At 35.9% G+C, this 26,158-nt stretch overlaps 1 protein-coding gene across 3 annotated transcripts in view; it reads right to left on the bottom strand.

Annotated features, from left to right (window-relative positions):
* Positions 1–561: 561 nt before the first annotated feature.
* Positions 562–26,158, bottom strand: part of EPHA3 (EPH receptor A3) — a 355,677-nt gene continuing 330,080 nt past the window's right edge. For all 3 annotated transcript variants that reach the window (XM_023238873.2, XM_011285988.4, XM_045036779.1), the window contains exons 15-17: positions 25,525–25,718; positions 9,507–9,662; positions 562–3,323 (exon numbers count right to left, since the gene is read on the bottom strand). In XM_023238873.2, the coding sequence (XP_023094641.1) occupies positions 3,218–3,323; positions 9,507–9,662; positions 25,525–25,718 (456 nt within the window). In that variant the 3' untranslated portion in view covers positions 562–3,217. The remainder of the gene's footprint in view (positions 3,324–9,506; positions 9,663–25,524; positions 25,719–26,158) is intronic.

Here is a 26,158-nt window from a genome sequence, read left to right as displayed (position 1 = left end):
AGTAATTCACTCTCCTGCCCAAAGTGACTCACATAGGGCTTGTGAGCCAAGCAAAGCATGAGGGGCAATTATTATCCCAAAGTAATTACAATGTAGAATTATATGAACTAGAGCAGTATTTTAAACGATACAGTTTGCAAACTAACCCAGTTGGGAGAAAAATAGGGTCAAGTGAAGAAGACAAAGAATAAAAGACTTACTCCTGGATCCTACTGTATAGAAATTTATCTCCAGTCTTTTCAGCCACATGGGCTCAAAGTTCTTTTTTTTTTTTCTTAAGCTAATTTGTATTTTGTCACTTATAATCAAAAGAGAACTGTCTCATACAGTTGTGCTTTTTAACTATGAAGATAATATTTACTGCTCATTTTTGTAGCTTGTAAATAAGGAGATTTAGACAAAAAAGTGGACTATACAACACGAACACTCCTCACTAATGGAGAAAAAAGAAACAGAAGCACATTCTTTGTGACTATATAAATTTCATTATGTTGCTGTTTAAAGAAGCACGTATTTTATAATATTTAAAAAAGCTTCAAAGACCACTTCTGTATTCCAATCTGTAAAAAATATTTTCATTATGTTTATTATAAAAATATAAATGTTTCCACTACAAATCATTTTACATTAGTAAGAGGCCATCTACATTGTACGATATAAACTAAAGGAGTAATTTGTGAAAACACAAATTTAAAGTAAATACATATTGCCAATCATATCATATTTATACATGGCTTAATTGATACTTAGCACAGCATAAACTGGGCAAGTTACTAGAAATAAATAATAAATGTAAATCAAATTTAAGATACAGAACAGATAATATGGTACATAACATTGTGAAGGGATGTGGTTTCATGTTTATTGAAAGACAACGCAGTTCCTGTACAAAGAGATGGCCATCAACATTCTAGTACCTCTACTCCACAGTTAAGAATCGTACACTGTTATGTTTACATATGTACAGGGTAAAAATTATGTAAAGTAAATTTATAAGAGGTAAGATAGAAAAATCATGGAAAAAACGAAGAGCGATATACTGTGGGTATAACCTCTACTTTCAAATGGAAACCACAGCCAAAATAAGTGAAATAGATTCAACAATTCTCAACTTCTATTAATTCATGAAATGCACAGATTTTGAGGATGCTCAGAATGGTACCTAAGAAAGTAAATTCTAGTATGGGAAAAGATGATATTGAAGCCAGATTTAGGTCTTAATGAATATTCCACGACACAAACAAAACGTTTGATTAAAGAAGAATGTTTTTTAGCTGCTTCTAGCGGGCTTAAGTGAAATTTGTAATTAATTTCATAATCGCATATATCTTTTTAAAAAGTTCATGCTCTTATATATCCAATACAGAATCCTAGTAGGGTGATTTGACTATAAGGGATATTGCAGAAATCTAAGAAATAATTTCATACATGAAGGAACACAACCTAAGCCTTATTACACTAAATTTACAACAGATTAGCACTTGTGGATTTTGATCTGTGACTGTAAGCTATATAGTGTTCCATTTTGCATAAGAACATACGGGTTGCAGCTTTGATTTATTCATTCTATTCTTGTGACATATACACTTCTTATTTCTTATTCCCATTACATGAGCATATCAGCATTAGAAAGAATATAGATACAGCTAAAATGCTGCTTCACAATATATTAGTGGCTAGATCTCCACCAGGTACATCGTTTCAAATATTACCGAGTACACTTATATTTGGCCCGTGTGGAGTAGTAAATCTAAGTTCTTCCAAGGAGAGATCTCTCTCCTGCCGACAGATTTTGAGTCATCTGCTAGATAACCAGCTATTTTTGAAAATTTTATGCTCAATAAAGGCAAAGGAGTTCAATGCTTCTAAGTTAGACATCAAAATTACAACAGGTGCATATCAGTGGAAGACTTTTAAAGATACTAATACCTGCTATTGATGATCTCCATGTTTAATTAAATTAACTAAACCCCAGTGATGCAGATGAGTAGTTTCGTTTTCATTATTCCCTACAAATAGCTCAACAAGTTTAAGCAAAGATATTAAGTGACATTTCAAAGCCAGTCAGTAAGTGATTTTTTGACTCATGCATTGGCCTGTAGGCTTTGTTGCCAATTAATGCAGCAATCTACATAGGATTCGAATTCTCTCCAGTGTAGCTATTCTCTATGCAGGAGCTCTAGCGTAGCCTGTTTACTAATGGAGGGAGTTGATGGTCTGTCCTCTAAGCACCAGAGCAGGGCAGGTGTGTCATTGAGAATCCATTACATATAAGCCAGTATATCACACTAAATTAGGAGCATACAGTTTGTAATCAATGGAGAGACAACAATGGATAAGATAATTCAAGCTGAGAGATTTGGGTAGTGTATGAAGGGGTTTGGTTTCTTTCATCAATCAATACAGAGATATAGGTACATATGAGCAGATGGTTCAGAAAATCTAGAAAGAAACCCATCATTCCCCATGTCTAGTTTACCATGTTTCCTACTGCTGACAACTTGAGACAACATTTGGCACTTGGCTGTAACAAATCCAAATCAAATCATCAAAGCATAAATAGAAAACAATAAAAACAATTCAAAAGAAAATAAATACGTACTTTTCTTAAAAATTAAGACACATTTTTACATGATAATACTTAAGGAAGCTAACAATTAAAAATATGTAGTACTTAAAACAACTACAAACTTCACTTCTATATGCTCTTAACAGATAAAAGAGAATAATACAGTGAAAAAGGTAGTATATATGGCCAGATAGTTTGAGGTATAAATTCCTCTATTTTGCTTGTTTTTAAAGAAACAAAATACCTGTTACAGACTTCTTCTGTGTATAAAAATATCACAAGTCTTTTCTTTTGTGGCTATTAGTAAACAGAGCCACTGTGTTCATTTTGTTATTACACTTGTTTTGCTTTTATGATAATCAGTTTATGGTCAATGGCTCTATGCTAGTTCTTCATCATTCCACGCTGAAGAATTTTAATTTAACCCACCAACTAATATAAAAAAGCAATTACAAAACAAAGTACACCCCCCCCTCCCATCCACTAAATGACAGGGGAAAATAAAGAGTTTTTCGATTCTGTTTTAAGGCATTTGTATTCATATCTGAGTGTCTTATTGGGCTTGGAACAGCATCTCCAGCATGATCATCTGTCTGTAGAACGATGCTACATCTTCCACAGCCACCACTTCCTTCCAGAAATAACACTTTACACTGGAACTGGACCACTTTTTGATTGTGTTTCTAGAGCTTTAATGCTACTGATGATTTTCTTCTGTGGACCAACCACAGTGACACCAACTTTTTTCATATCACTGTAAAAAAAAAAGAAGAACATGCCTGGTGAGAATCCTGGTTTCCTGGATAATATATGAGCAGAGGATTTTTAGTCAGCAAAGCTTGCACAATAATGTAGCTCAGTGCTTTGAACCTAATTTTCTGATTTTTGCATCATCCACGTATTGTATCCTGACCAGTCCACCTATGTTCTTATGGAAGAATAGATGGTGTGGTGGGTTGACTAGTGTCCCTTCAAAATTTCTGTCCATCTGGAACCTTACCATGTGACCTTACTTGGAAATGGGAAACTTTGCAGATATAATCAAGACAACGGATCAAGATGAGATCATTCTAGATTATAATGAGCTTTAAATCCAATGAGACTACCTTGGAATTTCACTTAGGGGGAAAAAAGACCTAGCTAAGCATGTGGAAATGATTAATTAAATAACCTTGATTCAAATAATTTGTCTACATATTCACCTCTTTCAGGTCTTGACTCAAGCACACCCCTCTCAGAAGACCCTCTCTGACCTTCTTGTTTAGTATTATAAAACCTCTTGAACCCATATCTGCATTTCCTATTTTCTTTTCTTGTTTTATTTTCTTCCAAAGCATTTATCACCATGCAGCATAATACCTTTCTTTCTGACTTATTTATATTCTCTATCTTGTCCCACAAGTAGGTGAATTCCATATGAACGGGGATTCTTACTCATTTTGTACTCTGCTTATTAACCACACCCTGAACAATGGCTATTAATAGTAGGGGCTCAATATGTACTTAATAAAGAATGAACCAATACTCTAGAATATGTTTATCCAGGGAAGATGACAGAGGAGTAAAGTATCACTTAGCAAGAAGCACCGAGAATGGCATGAAGAAAAAGTATGCGGGCAAATATGTGCACGCACGTGTACACACACACACACACACACACACACACACACAGAAGGGGCTCCTTTATACTGAACATAAAGGAAAGAATGAAAAATTGGGAGTTCAATCCTACAAAAATGGACCAATTGATTTCTTAAGAAATGAGTTCCCAAGCAACAAAGGTGTGCAAGCAGACACTAGGTACCATTTTAGAAGCAATTTACATGCTCTTAACACATCTGTTACATAAAATTCACCAAGACTGTGTTGCATTCCTATCACCTTGGCTGGGAATGAAATCCTGGTGGCCTGCTGGTTACCTCCCTGCTGCCATTCAAGGGGCTGGTAAATTCTCAATGTACAACTTGTATCTTGCCTGAGTCCTCTTTGATTTTACTCCAGCAGCCTTACTTCATGAGGAAGGCTAGTGGGGCGATATGGCTGCTCCTCTGTGTAACTGTGGATAATGAATCTCTCACTTAGAGTAACGTAGGTTATTTACATACATTGATCCCTGCTTCTGAGGTGTATTGTACAAGATTTATCCCCACTTATCCTTTAGAGCCAGAAAACAGGGCAGATATAAATATATGTGTACAAATCAATAGATCCTCACTCTGGATTTCTTCTCTCATTCTTCTTCTAATTCTATATTATACTTTTTATAACTTACCAGTTTTTTTCTCTGACTTCCTTTTCTCTTCCTTAAAAAAAACTTAGAAACACAAAATGATAATCATGGAAAGCAAGAAAACAATGTTTCCAGTGAGAGAGTAAAACATGCTATGATGTCTGGTCCAGACCTTTTTTATAGAACTGAAGCACCCATACCCCAGTAAGCTAGAAAAAATAAGATGAAGAGTGTTCACAGATCGCTTTGGGACAGCTCTGAAGGGCCAGCCCAGCTCTGGGAGACTCTTGTTCCAATAAAAAGGGCCAAGTTTTCTCCTATAGCTCAATGCCCCCCTCATCACTTTTTAAAATACATATATATCCCAAATGCACTCCTCAAGAAATCTTGTGCATAAAACTGTTTCAGATTCTGTGCCTGAAACCCGACATAAGTAAACAGATACATAATTTTGTATATATTCATTGCAAAGGATTACATTAGAAAAGATAAAGTACAGGCGCCTGAGTGGCTCAGTCCGTTAAGTGTCCAGCTCTTGATTTTGGCTCAGGTCATAATCTCATGGTTCCTGAGTTTGAGCCCCACGTTGGGTTCTGCGCTGACAGTGCACAGCATGCTTGGGATGCTCTCTCTCTGCCCCTCCCTGCCCCCAGGCATACTCTCTCACTCTCTCTCAAAAAAAAAAAAAAAAAAGATAATTATCTCTTTAGGTTATGCCTTAGCTGGGGTTTTATGTCCCCTCCATCCTCTCTACCCCTTCCAAAATGTCTTCTACCCAGCACCCTGCCATGTCCAAAATAGTTGTAAACATCCAGCTGCTGTAATCTAAATAACATTCCATGTGCTTATCTCATTTTGACTATCCTATTCAGAAGAGCAATGGAAAAGTTCAAGTCTAAAGAGCAGCTCAAGATTGAGAACAGAAGTTAATAAGTGATCTAGCACTTCAAAGGCAAAGGCTAGGTGATGGCACTGTGAAAATGGCATCCAAGGGTGCAGGGCAATGGCATGTAGCAATTAATCTGCCTAATATTCATTCTCCATACTCAATTCTCTCTCAGTTTCTACAGTCCCTCTTGCCCTCTTTCATCCCCTTTTCACATTAACCTTCCTAAATCCAACTTAGGCTATGAAATAGTATGTTTTTAAAAAATGTGATTTGTACTGAACAAAACAGCACATTTTCTGGATTTCACTTGAAAATTAGATGACTTGATTAGTAAATGAAGTCCCTACACTAACTGAAATAGATGATTATTTATTTGGATATGAAGCTTTATTGACTTTTGTCCTATGAGTTGAGAGTCTGGATAGAAGAACAAAAAGTGAAAATCTTTTTTTAGGTATTTTGTCTTATTTCAGGAGAGCCTCTAGAGTTGTTTGGGCAAGAGAATAATTTCTGAATTGAGTCTGGATGGCACACACACACACACAAAAGATTGAAAGGAAGAAAATTTAAACAAAAAAGCCCAAGGCTACAAAAGGTAGGATGAATTATTGAGTTATTTTACAGCACTTCAGTAAGAATGTTGCCTCATTAGATTTCCCCAAATTGTGTATTATATATACATTATATATGCATTATCTATACATTATATATGTATATATGTATATATATTATATATACATTATATATGTATTATATATACATATATAGTGTATTATATATACATTATATATGTATTATATATACATATATAGTGTATTATATATACATTATATATGTATTATATATACATATATATGTGTATTATATATACATTATATATGTGTGTGTGTATATATATATATATATATATATATATATATATGTTAATTTTATGTTGTCCCTGAACTGAGGATAAAGGACAGGAGAAAGAACATTGTGGGGACTGAAATACAGAAAGATGTGAAACCGTCTGGCTCAGTGTGAAGGACACACCTAAAAGAGTCGAGTCTCCCAGGAAAAGTCAGCTTTCAACTTCAATGTACGTTCATGGGTTGTTGACATAATAATAATAACAATAATAATTAAGTGAAAATATTCTCACCGAACAAAAAGAGCTTACCGTCCAACAATGCAGTGTTGAGACAAATACATTCTTAAGTCGGAAGTGTAACAAATGCTCCCACTTCATACTCTTAAGCAAATAGCCTTCTTACCACATTCACAGCTTATGACATCTGACTATATTTAAACTGTGAGCTAGCAGTTGATCATATTGACAACATTCTGCTAATCCACTTCTGTAGAGGTTTCATTATCTAGAAGCTCTGGGTGTTGATGTTTGATGGAGAATAAACATTTGTGGACCTTTGCCTTTGAAAATCTGGCAGTGGTCCAAAATGGTCAACTTTGTGTTTGTTCTTTGTTAGGCTTCTGTGCTCTAAAGCAGGTGTCTTGTACAGTGTAACCTGAATTGTTTATATTATTAAAATTAGAATTTATAAAAATATTGAAAGACATGAATATATCCTGGGACTGTGTCTGATCAAAATAACTACCACAGAACCTCAAAGAATATTGCTGATCGGGTCCGAAGTCCATTTAATAAACATTGCATTCCACTTCATACAGAAGTACCAACACATGTCAGGTACACGAGAGTGACTTTATTTTCCAGGAACAAATTCTCTTCTTAATAGTAACGTACCCTTCCTAAAAGTACTTTTGTGAACTTTTGGGTTTCTGATTGGGATCTATGTCATAAATGCTAAGCTTTACCTATTTGTTAGGCACTTGTATCTCGATTAATTATACTGCATGCTCCTTTTTTTTTTAATTTTTTTTAACGTTTATTTATTTTTGAGATAGGGAGAGACAGAGCATGAACGGGGGAGGGTCAGAGAGAGGGAGACACAGAATCTGAAACAGGCTTCATGCTCTGAGCTGTCAGCACAGAGCCCGACGCGGGGCTCGAACTCACGGACCGCGAGATCATGACCTGAGCCAAAGTCGGCCGCTTAACCGACTGAGCCACCCAGGCGCCCCTGCATGCTCCTTTTTGACATCTAATCTGTTCCTCTCCACAGTGACTTTGTTTAGATGACTGACAGGATGACAATGAAAGTCTTTAAATATTCAACATCTAAATATTAAAATATTGGATGGAGAGGATAAGACTTTAAAGAAACTTGAGGGCACTACAGAGTTTATTTAATGTAACAAAGATTAAGGTAGGAGACTCTAACACAAAGATGGGCCTGGTCTCCAAACAGACCCTGCACACTACACAATTATGGATAATTAAAAAAAAAATTAACGTTTATTCATTTTTTGATAGACAGAGCATGAGTGGGGGAGGGGCAGACAGAGAGGGAGACACAGAATCCGAAGCAGGCTCCAGGCTCTGAACTGACAGCACAGAGCCTGACGCGGGGCTTGAACTCACGGACCGTGAGATCATGACCTGAGCTGAAGTCGGACACTTAACCGACTGAGCCACCCAGGCGCCCCCAATTATGGATAATTTTAATGTATATGCCTGACAGGAAACCTCTTTCTTTGGAACAGTCCTCTATCTTATCCTCAGAAACGGGTCCCTAGAGCTAAGTTCATGTTACCTTGTCCCGGGTCTTTTGATCATGGCACATGGCATATGATTTTTGAAGAGCCAATCTACAAGCAAGTGGGACTAGCTCACCAGAATTTCTCGCCTGAGGACTGAGTCAAAAGACAGTTGGACCTTGGTCAGTTGAGGGACACACCAAGATTGTATGACCTAGGTCTGAGAAAACCATGTCTGGCCATGTGCGTAGACATGCAAAACAAAAAAAAAAGTCACTGGGCATAAAAAAGAAAAGTATGATGTGGTTACATTAGGAAGTATATTAAATCGGCTCTCATTCACAGAGAGATGGAGAATATGGCTTCTCGTTCTTCATTTTCCAGTTCCCAATTACTATACCCTGGGAATGGGGACTAATTTCATTGATTATTCACTGGATTCACCTGATTCTTTATAAACTTCCTTTATCGTTATGGCCATGTGTTCATATCAAAGGATTCCTATTAGCAAAAATCCCTGTCGAGGAAATACAGCACATTATACTTGGTTATTTTTGACATTTACACACAAAACCATAAATTAACACTCATTAATGCATGCTAATTATGCATATCCTGTGTTTCCAAACTTCCTATAAGCCTTTTAAGGAAAACAATAATATTATGTCTTAAACTTATTTATAACTTCATTTTCTAGCATGATATCCTTCACAGGGTAGACAATAATAGATGATGATATACAATTATTTAGTAGATGTGAAAACTACCTTTAGATTGTAGTGTGTTTTCCTGTATACCAGCTTATCCACTTAGTTCCTAATTTTCCATTTCCATAGAGGTTACGCTTTGTTATCAATAATAGAAAATCACAAATGCAGGAATGCAGTTAACCAGAATGCTATGTTTACTTATGTCCTAAATTAGGAACTTGGGTCATTGGGCTGGGAGTAGGGAACAGGTCTATATCTGTTGGTCTATCTGAAGGAGGTCATAGTTCAATGGAAATACCTATTGTGGGGAGCTACGGTGAGGAAAGAAGACAGATCAAGATACATAATTCTAGAAGTTGGCATTGACAAAGAGACCCGGGACTCAGCTTAGTGGTTATAGAAGACAGTAAGAACCTCAGAGTTTCAGCTAATATTTATAATTCATTAATCCGAAACACGTATGTCCACTAGAAAGTTCAGAATCATTCGGTCTTAAAAACTTTCTCTTACTCTGTGGAAATCTTGGCTATGGTGTCACAAGAACTGTACTCCACGCCTGTGAAGATTTCCTTGCACTGTGCTGTCCGGACACCATTAAGCCAGTCACCTGTTGTGCGGAAGGTAGTGATGTCGACATTGCTTTGGTCCAGAAGAAGGTTTGATGGCCTGCAAGAAAAGAAAACACCAAAGGAAGAGAGATCAGGAATCAGCAGAGTTGCTGCGTGTCAAAATTTGACACCAACATCAGCAGGAACTTCCAGACTTCATGTGGTGTTCCTGTTTATTTGTGGAATTTATCTGCCATGAAGGCTTCATCTGTTCAAGCTGGCAGCTTGCAAGAATACTGTGTAATCATCTTGTCTCAGTGCTTCCCTTTTCCACTCATGCCTGCTTTGCAAATCATTGAAACTATGCCAGTGGAATGCATAAATATATCCATACATACTTGGATAATTTATTTTCTTTAGCTATTAGCAAAGATGGTGGTAATTCAGGATACAGTTATAGGAGACCTGACACACTGAATACTTTGCTTTATAGATGTTCATTTGTAGACATTGTATTGGTTGCTTTCTAAAGGACAGTTGAGCAACCTAGATTACACTTACAGCAGGACATGAAGTCAGCACAGATGAAAATAATGTCATACATGTCATTAACAATAAAAATCACAAAAAGAATAGAAAAAATAGCTGAGTAACAATAAATGAAATTCTCACATCTATTGACAATATTAAATGGACTTCATGACATATAGAGAAAGATGAAAGAGAGAAAAATATCGGTACTGGTACTGTGACTGTGATTTATACTGCACAATACAGTCATCATTAAGGGGAAACGTTCAGAATTGTTTTATATAATGACAGGTCTGACCATACATCTGTGACCAAATGCAAGATCTGGTGAATCTAAGGAACAGCAGGGACATAAAAGAAACAGAGGAGACCATATTTTCATTCTGGGAGAGCCAAAAGCAGCAGCCTATTGGTAAAATGCCCTTTGGGTGTTTTTTTTCAGATCACAATGACCTGTTAATTGTCCTTTGACTCATAAGACCGGGACCAGATAGACAATTGACTTTCTTTATTTTCTTCTCTTAAGGGAAGGAGCTTGAGCAAAAAGCACTAATGAAGGCCTTTGTTTTGAGATGAATAATAACAACAACAGCAGCAATGATTACATTGAACATTTATGAACACTTCTAATGTACTGGGGTCTATGCTCCGCGTAGTACACAGATAGGAAGGACTGTGATTCTTACAACAGGTACCAATGCTATGTCCCTATAATAGAAGTGGAAACTGAAACCAGAAGAGATTAATTCACACATCTGAGTTTCCTCAGGCAGAAGAGCCAGAGCTGGGATTTAGACACCAATTATTTTATTCCAAAGCCCACACTCTTGGCCACTATGCTATACCATTTAGGTGGAACTTAGTTCATATTGTTTTCTTTTAAGTTATTTATTTAAATTTACATTTATTTATTTAAATTTATGTGTATCTGAATTTATTTAAGTTCCATGATGTGGGCTCTTTAACTTTTATATTCCATAAAGTGTAGTGGTCCAGTGCACAGACACTGGAACCATAAGGCTTGGGTTGAATCCTGGTTATAGCACATACTATCTGTGTGATCTTCAGTGATTTCTTATCTTGTCTGCTTTCTCACCTGTAAAATGGGAATGATGATCACAAGAGATTTCACACAACTGAAGATTAATGAATTTTAAAAAAGATTGCTTATGCAAGGAATACTCAGAGATGTGGACATATAATATGCTATCGGTTAGCTATTTGTTACTCTGACATAAGGTAACACATCTTGTCAAATGGTTGAAGGTTTTAAAACTTCAAAAGAAAATAACACAATAAGTCCCAGTTTATAAAAGCTGCTGGAAGTGTGGTATTCTTGTTAATGATCTTTCTGAGCAATTAAAAGTTTAGTCATGTATAATCTTATGAGCATAAGAGGGCAACAACCTTGTAAAGCAGGTATAATTGGGGGCCTCATTTGAATAGCCAATAACTTTTACAACCTCACAATCATTCTATAACCAATGCTTGCAAATGGATATGCTATTCTGATTTCTGTAGTTTCTGTTTTCATTACTGCAGTAAAATATATTATTAACATTGAAACCGTGTGTCGTAACCTAATCTTTAACTTATAATTGAGAAGGTGCATTTAGATTTGTACTTTTTTAGAGTTACCATGCAGAATCTTTCATGTTTTATGATACTGCAGTTGAATTTGATCAGCATTGAGCTCCTAAAACTTTTTAAAATTATTATTTAAAAAATCTCCAATATTAGGATTTGTTAACTAAACTTTGCATTTTCTTAAATGTTAAAAATTAATGCTTTGCCTGAATGAAATCTGTTTTTTGAAGTTCTTAAATTCAATATTTAGAATTATCAGAGGACATCAAAACAAATGAAAACTATACTACCATGGATTTGTCCTTGTTTTAGAAACAAATTTAGCTGTCTAAAGTACCAATTCAATAATATTTTTAGAATTAGCATGAAATAACAAAGTGAACCATCTTGATGAAATTAAACTGCATAGTGTTTTATCAATGAATACTAACCATTGATTATCATCTAGGAAATGTGGTAAAGCTCATATTCTCCTGAGAAAATCTTTCTGTAGAGCAAATCTACAATATGCCAACTCTACCCACATTTAAAAGCAATTTTTAATTAGGAGATTTCTATTACTATTGATAATATTTCTCCAACTCACTCCCTGATACATAGGAAACAAGTTAACATTCTCAAATCTGAACAAATTTGTACCATGTCCTAACCCTGCATGCTGTTGGTGGAGACACATGAAAAAATGTAAATGGACTATCCATCTGGATTTTGATGGGGATATATGGAATGTGTTTGATAAAAATAAGTTTTTAACTAATTTTTTTATTTGATAAAAGTGAAATATTAAGGAAATTTTAATACTGAGTTGAAGAAAAAGCTGGCAACATGACAGTTTCGTTCTGTCTATATTTTCATCTTGTGTGGAAAATATAGATCGATAGCTACTTTCCTTTTTCTCATGATCATTTGTAGAGAGGGAGATAGCTGAAAATGGAGGACTTTTGCGACCTTCTTTCCATGAGACTAAACTCAACTATTTCAATCGTCTTTACCTCAAGTATTTAATTTATAAATTAAAAATTAAACTTAAAGAGAATGTAACATATTTATACATTACGGTTTAATTTTAACTAATAATCAGAGGTTATCTTAAAAAAAGGAAAAAAAGATGGGGTGCCTGGGTGGCTCAGTCGGTTAAGCGGCTGACTTCGGCTCAGGTCATGATCTCATGGTCCGTGAGTTCGAGCTCCGTGTCAGGCTCTGTGCTGACAGCTCAGAGCCTGGAGCCTGCTTCTGTTTCTGTGTCTCCCTCTTTCTCTGCCCCTCCCCCATCTGCGCTCTGTCTCTCTCTGCCTTTCAAAAATGAATAAATGTTAAAAAAAAATAAAAAAAATAAAAAAAGGAAAAAAAGAAACAAAAATTAGAAATGATTTTTAAAAATCATTGATTTCTTCAAGGAATACCTAGAAAACTACAAAATGTAACATTTTATAAATTATTCTCTCCTGGGGCATATGTATAAATAGTTCTCTATGATTCTTTAAATTATTCAACAGAAAAAAAGGTTTATTTTAATAATTATAAATTTCTTGCCTTTGTTTTTTTTTCCCTAGGATTTTGAGGAATCACAGATACATATATACAGGCTAGATTCCAAAATTTACACGATATTTTTGGGTTGTTTTAGCATGACGCTCATGGGTAAAATAGCCCTTGTCACTAGCCAGCATTAGATGTAACATTGGACCCTCTGGGTAAGCCACTGAATTAGTAAACAAAATTGATAGGAATAACATTAAATCAGGTGTAAGAAATTTTGATAAGAAAAATGAAGTCATACGCAGAAGACAATGATATATTAAACCATCTATAGGCATATGTGCACATGCACACAGGCACACACCACAGCTTGGATTTCTACAGTAGCTGTAGCATAGACTCTAATGTCGACTCTTGTCGACTCTTGGTCCCATGAACAGCAATACTCCTTTATTTATGGGTTTGTGGGTATGAAGAATCAAACCCCAGGACATTTATTCAGAATATTTATGAACTGTGCCTAATAGCAAAATGCATAGTTTTTTTCTTCTTAGTTCAAAATGGTTTGTATTTTTAAACTCAACACTATAGCCAGACTCAACAAGAGTTTAGAGAAAATTAGTATAAACAAATTGAAATAGAACAGGACGTGCAGATTAGGGATTAGAGTGACCCCAACTGAGTTTTTCTGTTTATTACTTGGATCAAAGTACAATGAAGACAAAGAATGGCCTAATTTTAATGCCAGTGACCTCAGAATAACCAGCCCTGCAAAGTATCATTTTTCCACTTCCAGGATTTCTCTTGGGAATTCAAATAAAAATTGGTTCCTTTCCTCCTCTGAGAGGACATCTGGAGAGTTTATCAATGGATAGGAATTTGTCTCTCACTGTGAAGAGCCTGTGATGTCTCTTCATGCGCACCAAGGGAATGTGGGCTTTTTGAGCAGCTGCAGGCATTGGGTTTTTTTTTTTTTTTTTTTAGACCCAGCCCCAGACTTGGGTCTGAAGGGGAAATTTATAGGCTGGGTGATGTGCACCGTGAGCTCACACTTTTACTAGACAAATTAGATAGGTTTCAATCCATGCAGCTGTAAACGATGTCCTGCAGAGTTCCACCTGATCTTTTACAGCTTTTCATAAATCAGTACCTACTGGCCGCAGACCGCAGTCATTAAAAAGAAATCATGGAAATTACATGTTTGCTCAGGGGAAGCAAAAAATAACTTTCCTCCCCTTCTCTCTCCCTCCTTGTATTTAGGTTTGTGAATTATTCTTTTATGGGTTTTCATACTGTTGCATTAAAGACGTATACATATATTTTCTTCTGATTAACTCCTATTTTACCTGCAAAAGGTTTCATACCAATTAGCACCTGATATTGGGTATCCAATGTCAATAAACAACTGTCACTCCCAAGAATATATTCTCATAATGATGTTACTTCAATATTGCTTTAGAATTCCAAACCACTAGGATTGAACGTTATGTTTTTATAACATGAAAAGACTCCTTTTGGTATACAAAGGACTTTATCTTTCATGAATAAAAACAGTAATGAATACACATTCCCTGAATAAGTAAGTGGATGCCAACTGAGTTTAGAAGTAAATATCAATAACACTGGAGATGTATGTTATACCACTGTAATTATCTACTTATTGTCTGTTGTTCTGAACAGTTTCAGGAAATATATTTACTCAAGAATAGTTTCTTAAAGGCAGAATATTAATTATTTCTATCTTTATTATTGTCTGAAATTAGTAATCTAATTTTCCAATATCTTTTATAATTTATTGTTAATTTTTTAAATTTGAAATGGTGCCTTCTCATCATATTTCAGGGGGAAAATCTTTTATTTACCAATTTTTAAAAATGTGGATTTATTACAATCTTGATCTTTTTATATCTAACATTAAAAATTCCAGATAAAGTTTAAGCAAATTTAATTTGTCATCAGTAACTAAGAATCCTTTTTGAGTATATAGAGTTCCCAACAGGGGAGTAGGATATACACGACACATTAAGGTGAAGTACAGTTGCTGTGTTTATTTTAATTATCTTTAGGCCTTAAGGATAAGAATCTTAGCAGTTATAGCTATTACAGCTGGTTTAATTCCTCCCAGTGGCAAAATTACCTACTTTGATTTTTAAGATTAAAAAAAAATCACCTGGGTATTTGGCATATTTGCTTCCCTCTAAAAAGTTCTGTATAATATTTGATTAGTGAGGAAAGTCACCCTGTCAGTTTCAGAATTGGAGGTCAAAGTCACATTGAGAAATAGACTGTTTTTTTGGTTGTTAGACTTCTTTTACAGGATGCAGTAGTTGTCAAAATACTTACTCTCAAAAAGAATTATATTTTGTTCTCTTAGAGATTCATACTAATTTAGTGCCATTAACAGGGAAAAATTACTAGTATTGCTCCATTTATCTTGCAAGTTAATAAATATGAGTCCCTTTAAAGATAGTGATCGATGCAATGGAACAATATAGTTAAATCATTTCAATAAGTTAACTAAGTACAGCTGGATCTCCAGAACTTCATTGTGCGATCTGAAGAGAAACCAGAGTATCCAGAACTTCATTGTAAATTACTATTAAATATATTGTTTAAGATCTTATGCCATGAGGGGTGCCTGGGTGGCTCAGTCGGTTAAGCGTCCGACTTAGGCTCGGGTCATGGTCTCACAGTTTGTGAGTTCGAGCCCCGCACTGGGCTCTGTGCTGACAGCTCAGAGCCTGGAGCCTGCTTCAGATTCTGTGTCTCATTCTCTCTCTGTCCCTCCCCCATGTGTGCTCTATCTCTGTCTCTCAAAAATAAATAAAAATGTAAACAAACAAACAAAAAGATCTTATGCCATGAATTTGGTTACCTTCACTTTAGACCTCCATTCTAAAAATATGGAATGTATTTAATTCTTTATAACAAAAATGTGTTTTCCATAAATTTATAATACTATTAAATAATATAACTGCCTGGAGTATGAAAATTCTGTGAATTTAAAAATAATTGATCTATTTCATTTTATATACAAAAATATCCAAAAATTAAAGAGGCCATCTTATTGCCTGAATGGAAGTGAATTAATTCATCTCTCATTTCTCTCTATTGTTAATCTTCTTTATTTTTAATTTAGCTATATTCATAGAAATAATTTATTTAAATTCAGGAGCTATATCTTATATACAATGTAAAGGCAATTGAATATTTGTATAATATAAAAATGTGTATCATGAAATTAATTTAAATAGTATAAAACTAATCCTTCAAAATAGTCTCTTTTAAAAAATGAATTTTGTATATTTCTCCTATCTGTATAACTAAATTACATGTTAGGAAGTAAGAGAAAATTTATCACTGTAAGACCATTTTCAATTTATTTTTATAGAACTGTTTTCTATCAAGAACTTTTTAACAAAATTATTTAAATCCAAGTTAGTTAACATATAGTATAATAATGGTTTCAGGAGTAGAATTTAGCGATTCATCACTTACGTGTAACACCTAGATCTTATCCCAACAAGTATCCTTCTTAATGCCCATCACCCATTTAGCCTGTTCCCCCACCCAACACCCTTCCAGCAACCCTCGGTTTGTTCTCTGTATTTAAGATTCTCTTATAGTTCGCATCCCTCTTTGTTTTTATCTTATTTTTCCTTCCATTCCCCTATGTTCATCTGTTTTGTTTCTTAAATTCCACATGTGAGTGAAATCATATGATATTTTTCTGACTTATTTTGCTTAGCATTATACATCCTAGTTCCATCCACATTGTTGCAAATGGGAAGATTTCATTCTTTTTTATTGCTGAGTAATATTCCATCGTATATATATACCACATCTCCTTTATCTATTTGTCAGTCAGTGGACATTTGGGCTCTTTCCATAATTTGGCTATTGTTGATAGCACTGCTATAAACATTGGGGTGCATGTGCCACTTCAAATCAGGATTTTTGTATCCTTTGGATAAATACCTAGTAGCACAATTGCTGGGTCATAGGGTATCTCCATTTTAAACTTTTTGAGGAACCTCCATACTGTTTTCCAGAGTGGCTGCACCAGTTTTCATTCCCACCAGCAGTGCAAAAGGGTTCCTCTTGCTCTGCATCCTCGCCCACATCTGTCGTTGCCTAAGTTGTTGATTTTAGCCATTCTGACAGGTGTGAGGTGGTATCTCATTGTGGTTTTGATTTGTATTTCTCTCATGATGAGTCATGGTGAACACCTTTTTATCTGTCTGTTAGCCATCTGGATGTCTTCTTTAGAAAAGTGTCTGTTCATGTCTTCTGCCCATTTCTTCACTGGATTATTTGTTTTTGGGTGTTGAGTTTGATGAGTTCTTTATAGATTTTGAATAGTAACCCCTTATTTAATATGCCATTTGCAAATATTTTCTTTCATTCCATCTGTTGTCTTTTGGTTTTGTTGATTGTTTCCTTTGGTGTGCAGAAACTTTTTATCTTGATGAAGTCCCAGTAGTTCATTTTTGCTGTTGTTTTCCTTGCCTCCATAGACATGTCTAGTAAGAAGTTGCTGTGGGTCAGGTCAAAGAGATTGTTGCCTGTTTTCTCCTCTAGGCTTTTGATGGTTTTCTATCTTGCATTTAGGTTTTTCATTCATTTTGAGTTCATTTTTGTGGATGGTTGTAAGAAAGTGGTCCATGTTCATTCTTCTGCATGTCGCTGTCCAGTTTTCCCAACACCATTTGCTGCCTTTATTCCATTGGATATTCTTTCCCGCTTTGTCAAAGATGAGTTGGCCATACGTTTATGGGTCCATTTCTGGGTTCTCTATTCTGTTCCATTGATCTGAGTGTCTTTTTTGTGCCAGTACCATACTGTCTTGATGATTACAGCTTTCTAATACAGCTTGTCAAAAACTTATTTAAGAAAGATTTCTTCAATTCTTAAAATGGGAGGGAGTTTTATTTTTACCATTTTCTACATGTGCATTACATTTATATTTTTTTCTAAATTTCTCAAAAACACTGTCTTCACCCTGCTTATTCATTATTTAATTATAACTAAACCTCTTAAAATTTTGTATCTCATTTGTCACTCTAAAATAATCAAAATATTCCTCTAAAAAGAAACCAATGTTATGCTCACTGCTTAACTGAATGGCTTTTTTTCTTCAGTTTTATTTTTGTTTGCTCACTCTTCAGCAGCTTTTGACAACACACTTCATTCTATCCACTTTTGGAAAATTCCTTGAGCTGTGGATTCCATAATGGTCTAAGTCACATTTGTAATTCTATTCCTTGTTTCTACTAACCATTTCATATTCTTCTGCTCTGTGATTGGTACTGTTCCCCATAGCTTAAAGAGACCATTTTCTTTCTCTCTGGGTAGAAGTTTATGCAGTGACTTACTGTTTTGAGATAGTTTTGAATGTTTCATACTGTTTTTCTTTTAGGATTGCCATCCAATGGCATTAATTGGCTCCACAATCCCCTCATAAGGTGCCTGAAATCCCCATGAGCTACCATCGCATCCTATTACATAGGATGGAAGCATATACCCATTTCAATTATCTTCTTGGTTCTTGCACACATTTTAGTTAGTAACTTCTGGACTAAATGACTGAGGCATTTTAGAAGTTTCAGAAAGATTCCTAGATAATAGGGCACCCCAGAGGCAGAAAGGAGAAGCTCAAAAGTTCAATCTGGAAGATTGGGAGGAGGGATGACTCATTGGCGACCTGTATGAACCAACATTCCTGGAGTGTTCAGAGATTAAAATCTCTATTTGGAGGTTAAAATCTCTTGATAATCCAAGGGCACCTGGGTGGCTCAGTTGGTTAAGTGTCTGGCTCTTGATTTCGGCTCAGGTCCTGATCTCATGGTGTGTCAGTTCGAGTCCTGCAACCGGCTCCGTATTGATGGTGCAGAGACTGCTTGGGGTTCTTTCTCTCCACCCCTCCTCTCTTCCTTGCGTTCTCTTTCTCTCTCTCTCAAAATAAATAAACTTAAAAAATATAAAAAAATCTCTTCAAAATCCATGAGATATGAGAACTTTAACTAGAAATTAAAATTTTAGAAAAAAATAAGTATATTTATGGTAAAACCCAGCATTCCTAGATTGACATTTGTACTATTAAGCAAGTTTCTATGAGTTTTTTTTTTCTTTATAGAGAGAAGGTTCTAAATTGATTATCCAGTTTTAATGGCTCCCCAGTTTGAGATATAAACTTCTAGTTTCTTGCAGGACTTGGTCTCATTGTTCCAAAATGCTCATCTGCCTTGCAGACCTGTTCTTCCTAATGCCCTTCCTATGCTGTCAGCGAAAGCACTGTTCTTATCATCCTCCATGTTCAAAACCTAGAAGTATTTTCCGATACTTTCCCTGTCACTCTGCACATCTCATTGGCCACCATGTCCTATAATACTTCAGGAAATTTTTTTGAATTCACATCTTTTCTTTTTATTTCCTCTGCTCTACTCTAGAGGAAGTCCTTTCTTAGACTACTGAAATCAATCACCTTCAAAATCCTTATTATGAACCTCTTCACCTCCAGTTCTTAGGTATAGCTGCCAGAGAATTATTCCATAGGCACAGAACTACATATCCTTTAAGTATCTTCAATGGCTCGTCTTTTCCTCAAAGACAAAAGTCCAGTTTTTTTTTTTTTTTTGAGACAGACACACAGACAGACAATTTCAATTCCAAGCGGGCTCCACGCTCAGTGTGGAGCCTGATTAGAGTTTGATCTCACGGACCATGAGATCATGACCTGAGCTGAAATCAAGTCACCCGACTAAGCCACTGAGGCGCCCCCAAAGCCCAGATTTCTAATGACATTAAATCTTCCATTATATGATGAAATAATCGATCAGGCTCTTTCTTCATACTATATTCCAGCAGAATTGTATTATGCAATAAAATTTGGAAGGATCCTAAGTTTTTGTGTGTCTTTCTTTTTTGCACAGTGTTCCCCTAGTATTAACGCTGTTATGTGCTCACAGAAATTTCATCCACCATTCAGAAGGTACTTCTTCTCTGCAACTGATCACCACAGGGCATAGTACAATGCCTTGCACAAAGTAACTGCTAAAGAAACATCTGTGGTTTCATAGTGATGTACTGTCTAAACTTCAAATTCATGTATGTCTCCTCCAATTATACTACTTTTAGGAAAAGAAATCAATTACTAGAAGACAAACATGGCATAAAATTTAATATAACTTCCCTTCTCTCCTTACCACCGTTTCCAACATCCAAGTAAGTTTTTAGTAGGCACACCTTGTCCATGGGCTCATATACCTTTCCACTTCCAGCAGTGATAGTCACCAAGAAACTCTTAGACTCTCTGGGAATGATTCTGTTATGAATCATCAACTCTACTGAAGGCTCAGAAGTGAAATGATGCATTATAGAAGGATTTCTCTAATAATATATGAAATAAAGTTTGCCACAAAACTAACTCGACTCAGGATGACTCTGGAAAACATCATCTCTATAGGAATGATAGAATAATGTTATTTTCCCATAGGACTTTCTAGGCATAACTCTGTACATTGATCTAGAGAAGTCATTCAGAAACCTGAAGTCTTGGTGTCATTCACAAACTCAGATTGTGATGGGCTCCTAGTGTGTTTGGAGGAGGATGTTTTTGAGGTTGAGGTGGCAGAAAGACATGATATTTTGCTGAGAAGAAAATTTTAAGCTTTTAGTATTATGACTAACAACTGCAGAAACCTACATAATGAATAGAAAAAAAAACCCTAGAATATTCTCTAAAAATCGTGTATCTATTGAAATGGACATTTATTATTTTAGAAAATGTATACTCATGTACTTAATAGATATTATTGAATTCCCAGTACCAACCCGCTACTGGTAATACAAGAGAAGCATGGCATCGAATCTCACAGGGCTTAGGATTATCGGAGAAATAGATACTTAAAAGGAGAAAACACACAACTGAGTTAAAACTGTGATGGCACTCTGTATAAAAAATAATGGTGTGGGCCTTTACAGGATGTTGCCAGAGAATGCCTCAATCAATACAAGTTGCAGAAGAGGGAGGAAGGGACGAAACTGAGAATCTAACATAAGGAGAACAGCATGTGCTACTGTCTTCATACCTGAAATGCCTTGGCCTTCTGAAGGAACTTGACGCTGGCCACTGAGGCTAGAGTGCTGTTTAAGTGGAAGTGGCACAGAGATTGGAAGCTTGCAATGCCCCTCTCTTCACACTTTTCGCCCTCCCTCCACAAAGCAGCCATATAAATCAAATCACGCTGCTTCTCTGCTTTAAATGCCTTAATGGATTCCTCATGTTTTTCAAAAAAATTCCAAAGTCCTCATATGGCCTGGGTAGCCTCAAGTGCTCTGGCTTCTGTTTGCTTTCTCAGACTCATGACAGACTCTTCCTTCCCCTACTGCTCTTCAGTTATGTTGTCCTTCTGCCACTTTCTAGAACCCTCCAAACTCATTTGCAGTTGCTTTTTCCTATGCCAAGAATACTTTTTTTTAAGAATGTGTGTGTGTGTGTGTGTGTGTGTGTGCGCGCGGAGGGGGGGTAGGGCTCTTTAGACAGCCGGCTCTTTTTCTTTCTTTAGGTCTTAGCTCAAATGTCTCTCCACAGAGGGTTCTTGCCCAATCACCCTTTTACTATCTATCACAACTATCTATTTATTTCCTTCCTATAATCTGTGCTTGTCTGTTGTCTATTGTACATCCTCTGTAATTTAAGCTCTGGCAAGGTAGGGACCATTTTTGCCTTCTCCAGCATTCTCCAGAGTCTACACGTCTAGCACATAGTATACTAGCATACAATAAACAGTTGTTGAAATATGAAGAAAGTAACCTTTGAATAAAAGAAATGACATCGGAAAAGCAGGGCTATTTACGTTGTCAACAAGAGTCTAGATTTTTATCCAGTTCAAAATTGGTTATAAAAAGGTGACTGAAATTAAATCACGTATTTTTTTAAGTTTATTGATTAATTTTGAGAGAGAGATAGAGAGACAGAGAGAGAGAGAGAGAGAGACAGCACGAGCAGGAGAGAGATAGAGAGAGACAGGAGACACAGAATTCCAAGCAGACTCCACAGTGTCAGTGCAGAGCCCAATGTGGGGCTCAAACTCACAAACCATGAGATCATGACCTGAGCCAAAAGCAAGAGTCACCTACTGAGCCATGCAGGCACCCCAAATTCCATGTATTTTGATAAGAAAATTCAGAAGGCTATGTGCAAAGATGAATGAAAGATGAATGAATGAAAGAATGAAAGTAAGAATGAATGAAAGAATGAAAACAGGGCGACAAGTCAGGAGACCACTGCAGTGTCTCAGCCAGAGGGGTAAACAGTCATAGCAGACGGGGTTTGCAGTGGAAAGGGAGAGGGATGGATCATGCTGATCCAGTGACCTTCTAGATCAAAGTGTGGAGGGCAAGAAAGAGGTGCGAAGAATTAGTCTAATCCTGACTGGGCAAATGAATAGGTGCTGGTATATTAAACTAAATTAGGAAAGTGGTGGAAGGACGAGGCTACCAGGAGAAAATAAAAACATAAAATTTCAGAATATTAAGTTTGAGATGACTGCGAAACTTATTTGAGAAGTTTGGCCATGAAGGCTCGCAGACAAATAAGGAAGGAGTTGGCAGAGATGTGAGGCCGGCAGAGGTAATGTTGGCAAACAGCATTTCCTAAGTTGCCTTTATGACAACAATCACCTGAAGTTTTTATCAAGCATCCAAATTCCATTCCCCATTCCTAGACATTCTGGATCAGTAGTTGGGCGAGACCTAGAAAGCTGAATGTTTAATTAGCTCCTCCCAGTGATTCTTCTTGCCAGGGAAATTTGAGAAACAATGTAATAGAACATATTTCTATAACAATGGTTCTGCCAACAAAAGGACCTGGGTATGCAAGGGAGAAGGAGAGGGAGAAAGAGGGGAGAGCAAGGGACAGAAAGGAAGGATTTGCCTCTGACAAATAGAGGGACACTTCCTCTCTTCCTCTCTTGTAATTAGAGAAAGAGAGGGGGAGAAAAAGATAAGACGCATGGGTGCGGGCACCAGTAATTTTTTGTTTTGCTGCTGGAATTTCCCAGTTGATGGCTTGCATTTTCTTGATGAAGTATGTAGCAAGGGCATCACCGAAAAATTATAGGGGGAAGGGAATGAGTTTAATCAGTTATGATAAAGGATGAAATAATCACTGTCAAAGTGGGAAAGCAAGTTTTCTGAAGGAAAAATAAATATTTTCTTGACATTGTTGCATGGCAACTTGTTTGTTACTAATAAATTTACAATGATGTAATCCACCCACTTGTGTGTTTTAATGGCAATAAGTAAACCTATAAACATAATTTCTAAGACTTTTATATTTAAGTGAATCGAGATGTATGACACTTACTAGAAAAATATTTTCACGAAAATTACATGTTTTCTGACAAAATACACAGAATTTATTCAAGTATTAAAGAATATATATTAGGAGAGGGGCACCTGAGTGGCTAAGTTAGTTAAGCAAAGCCTGATTGGGATTCTCTCTCCTTCTTTCTCTCTGCCCTGCTCACGCTTGCTCTTTCTCAAAATACATAAACATTTAAAAAATAATATATATTAGAAGAAATAATATTAGGAGAAATAATATTAAATTTCAATAAGAATGGAAAAATGCACTTAAGAAGTATGCTAAAATTTGGATACCCTGGCATACTACAATATGATATTAACACCATTTTTCCATGCAGAAGTGGAGTTAAATATCCCTTGATCCTATTAGATGGGTCGGTTTTTATATTGATAATACCATCCTATGGAAATGGTCTGAATGTTTTCTTTATGATATGGAAATAATTGAAAAATGTGGAGTTTTTTTTTCTCTCTAGGATTGATATTGAGTAAGGATAAAAAGAAATGGCTTCGGGGTACAAAACAAGGACCCTATGGCTCAGGGAAGGATGGGTTTGTTATACTGTTGGTTGTCAAACTGTCAGTTGGATATCCAAAAGAGTCTGTACAGTTTCTCTCTGTGAAAATTGGGATAGAGATTCATTCTTACAGGATAAATTATGAGTAGTTTTTCCTACAAGAATATGTCATCAAGTTCAATCTAGTGACCCCTAAATGCTATTTTCAACAAATAATCTATAAATTTTAGATACTGATATTAAGACTTTGGTTCAGATTCCCCTTATTCATTTTATCCAAATATAGTGCAAAAGCTGGATCATGTATGTTCAAAAGAATGGTTCCTTTTAATGTCAAAAAAATCATATACGCAATTATAAAGTGCAACAGCAAATGCTCTATCAGTTTGAAAGTCATAATTCTTGGTGGTTATCAATAAAGACAGCAAAAAAGAAAGAAATTCTTACCAGTAAGGCAGTATTTTATATCTTTTATACATGAGTCACAGTAAATCATCACTATGTAGCATTTATACGTGTCACTTAATACTGTGGATTTCTAGGCACACGAAGTGTAGTTCTTTTACTAAAACCATATAACCGTCCTATAAGAGCACATATCATTAGAATGTAAAAGAATTGTTCTTCTCTTATATGTACAATGAGAATATAAATCATTAAACATGACAGTTAGCTTTGCCTTTAGTTTCACTAGGAAGTACTAAATATATTAACACTTCTTTGTTCTCGTGGCCCCTGGAAAAATTCATCTCTTCTTCCCTATTTCTTTAATTGCACTTTTTAAGATACATTTTCACTTCCATTTCCCAACATCATGAGGAGAACTGAGTGATTCTTAACTAGGCGGGAGATGCATAAAACCTAATGGATGTCATGCATTCTGGGTTGCATTATGGCTATCACGTACTGACATTTGTGTTGAAGTCTGGGGACACCAACACTTTCGTTCTCAGTTTTCTTCTCTACGATGTCTAACAAAGCTGTTGGCACATGGTATGGGTTAAACAAACTTTGTTTAATTACACGGTGGGGGAAACTGCATTCTGCTCGCCGGTGCAATATTTTAGAAGCATTTTTATATTTGAGGCTTTATTTTAAATGAGGAATGAATCAGGACTTCACTAGGATTTACCACCACTCAAGATTTCATTTTTTTTTCCTTTAAAATAATTTTGTTTAAACAGTAGAGAGTGAAAAGGAGCTATGTGTCTGGGGTTCCTATTTTCCAAAGACTTAAACATAAGCCTGAATGTAGACTAATTCCTAGTCAAGATGGACGTTAGAAATATCTCTGAATCTTATCATCATGGATAATTCCTCTTGGAAGATTTTTTTTTTTAAGAAAGAAAAAAAAAGGCACTTTTCTCCATTACTCGGGAATACAAGTTTCAAAGAATGCAATGAGGGAGGTGGGAGGAAAAAAACATTAATACACTGGAGATAGAAAATACATCAATTTCAGAGTGAGTGCAGAATGTAAAATCTAAGTGTCACCTTGCTGCTGCACTGGTGATGATCTTCAGGCTGCCCGGGTTCCGGATAAGCTTGTCCAGAATGCTGACAATCTGCTCAAACTTGGGTCTGTTGTTTCTGTCTTTCTGCCAGCAGTCCAGCATCAGCTGGTACAATGCAGCTGGGCAGTCCATGGGGGGCGGCAGCCGATAGCCTTCATCCACAGCTTTGATCACCTGTGTGAGAAGCAGTTTCCAGGGACTTAAGAGCTGAGACTCCTTTCATTTTCCATGGGCAGGGCACACCAAGATGAATATTTTAAAGTTAAGTGAGAAAGTTCTGATCTTAAGTTGCTGGAAAGGATAACAGCTTATCAAATAAGTAAGAGATTATTCATAACTGGAAATGTTATACACAGGAAGATCGACAGAGAAAGCGAATTTAGGAAAGAAGCATTTGTAAAGATACTTTGCAGAATAAAATCAAAAGAAACATTCTATGATATAGGAAACTCAGAGTTACAAAGAAACTATTACTTGGTAATACAGATGTACGTGGAATATTGTTCATATATGAATGAGTGCAGAGAAAGTCTACAGATTTCAGTTGGACTTAATTCAAACGGTACCTTTCAAGTCATAGTAAATTCCTTACATAAAATCCTATGTGCTGAACC

This window comes from Felis catus, chromosome C2, assembly GCF_018350175.1.
Source record: "Felis catus isolate Fca126 chromosome C2, F.catus_Fca126_mat1.0, whole genome shotgun sequence".
NCBI lineage: Eukaryota > Metazoa > Chordata > Mammalia > Carnivora > Felidae > Felis > Felis catus.
This window is presented reverse-complemented; position numbering and strand designations above follow the sequence as displayed.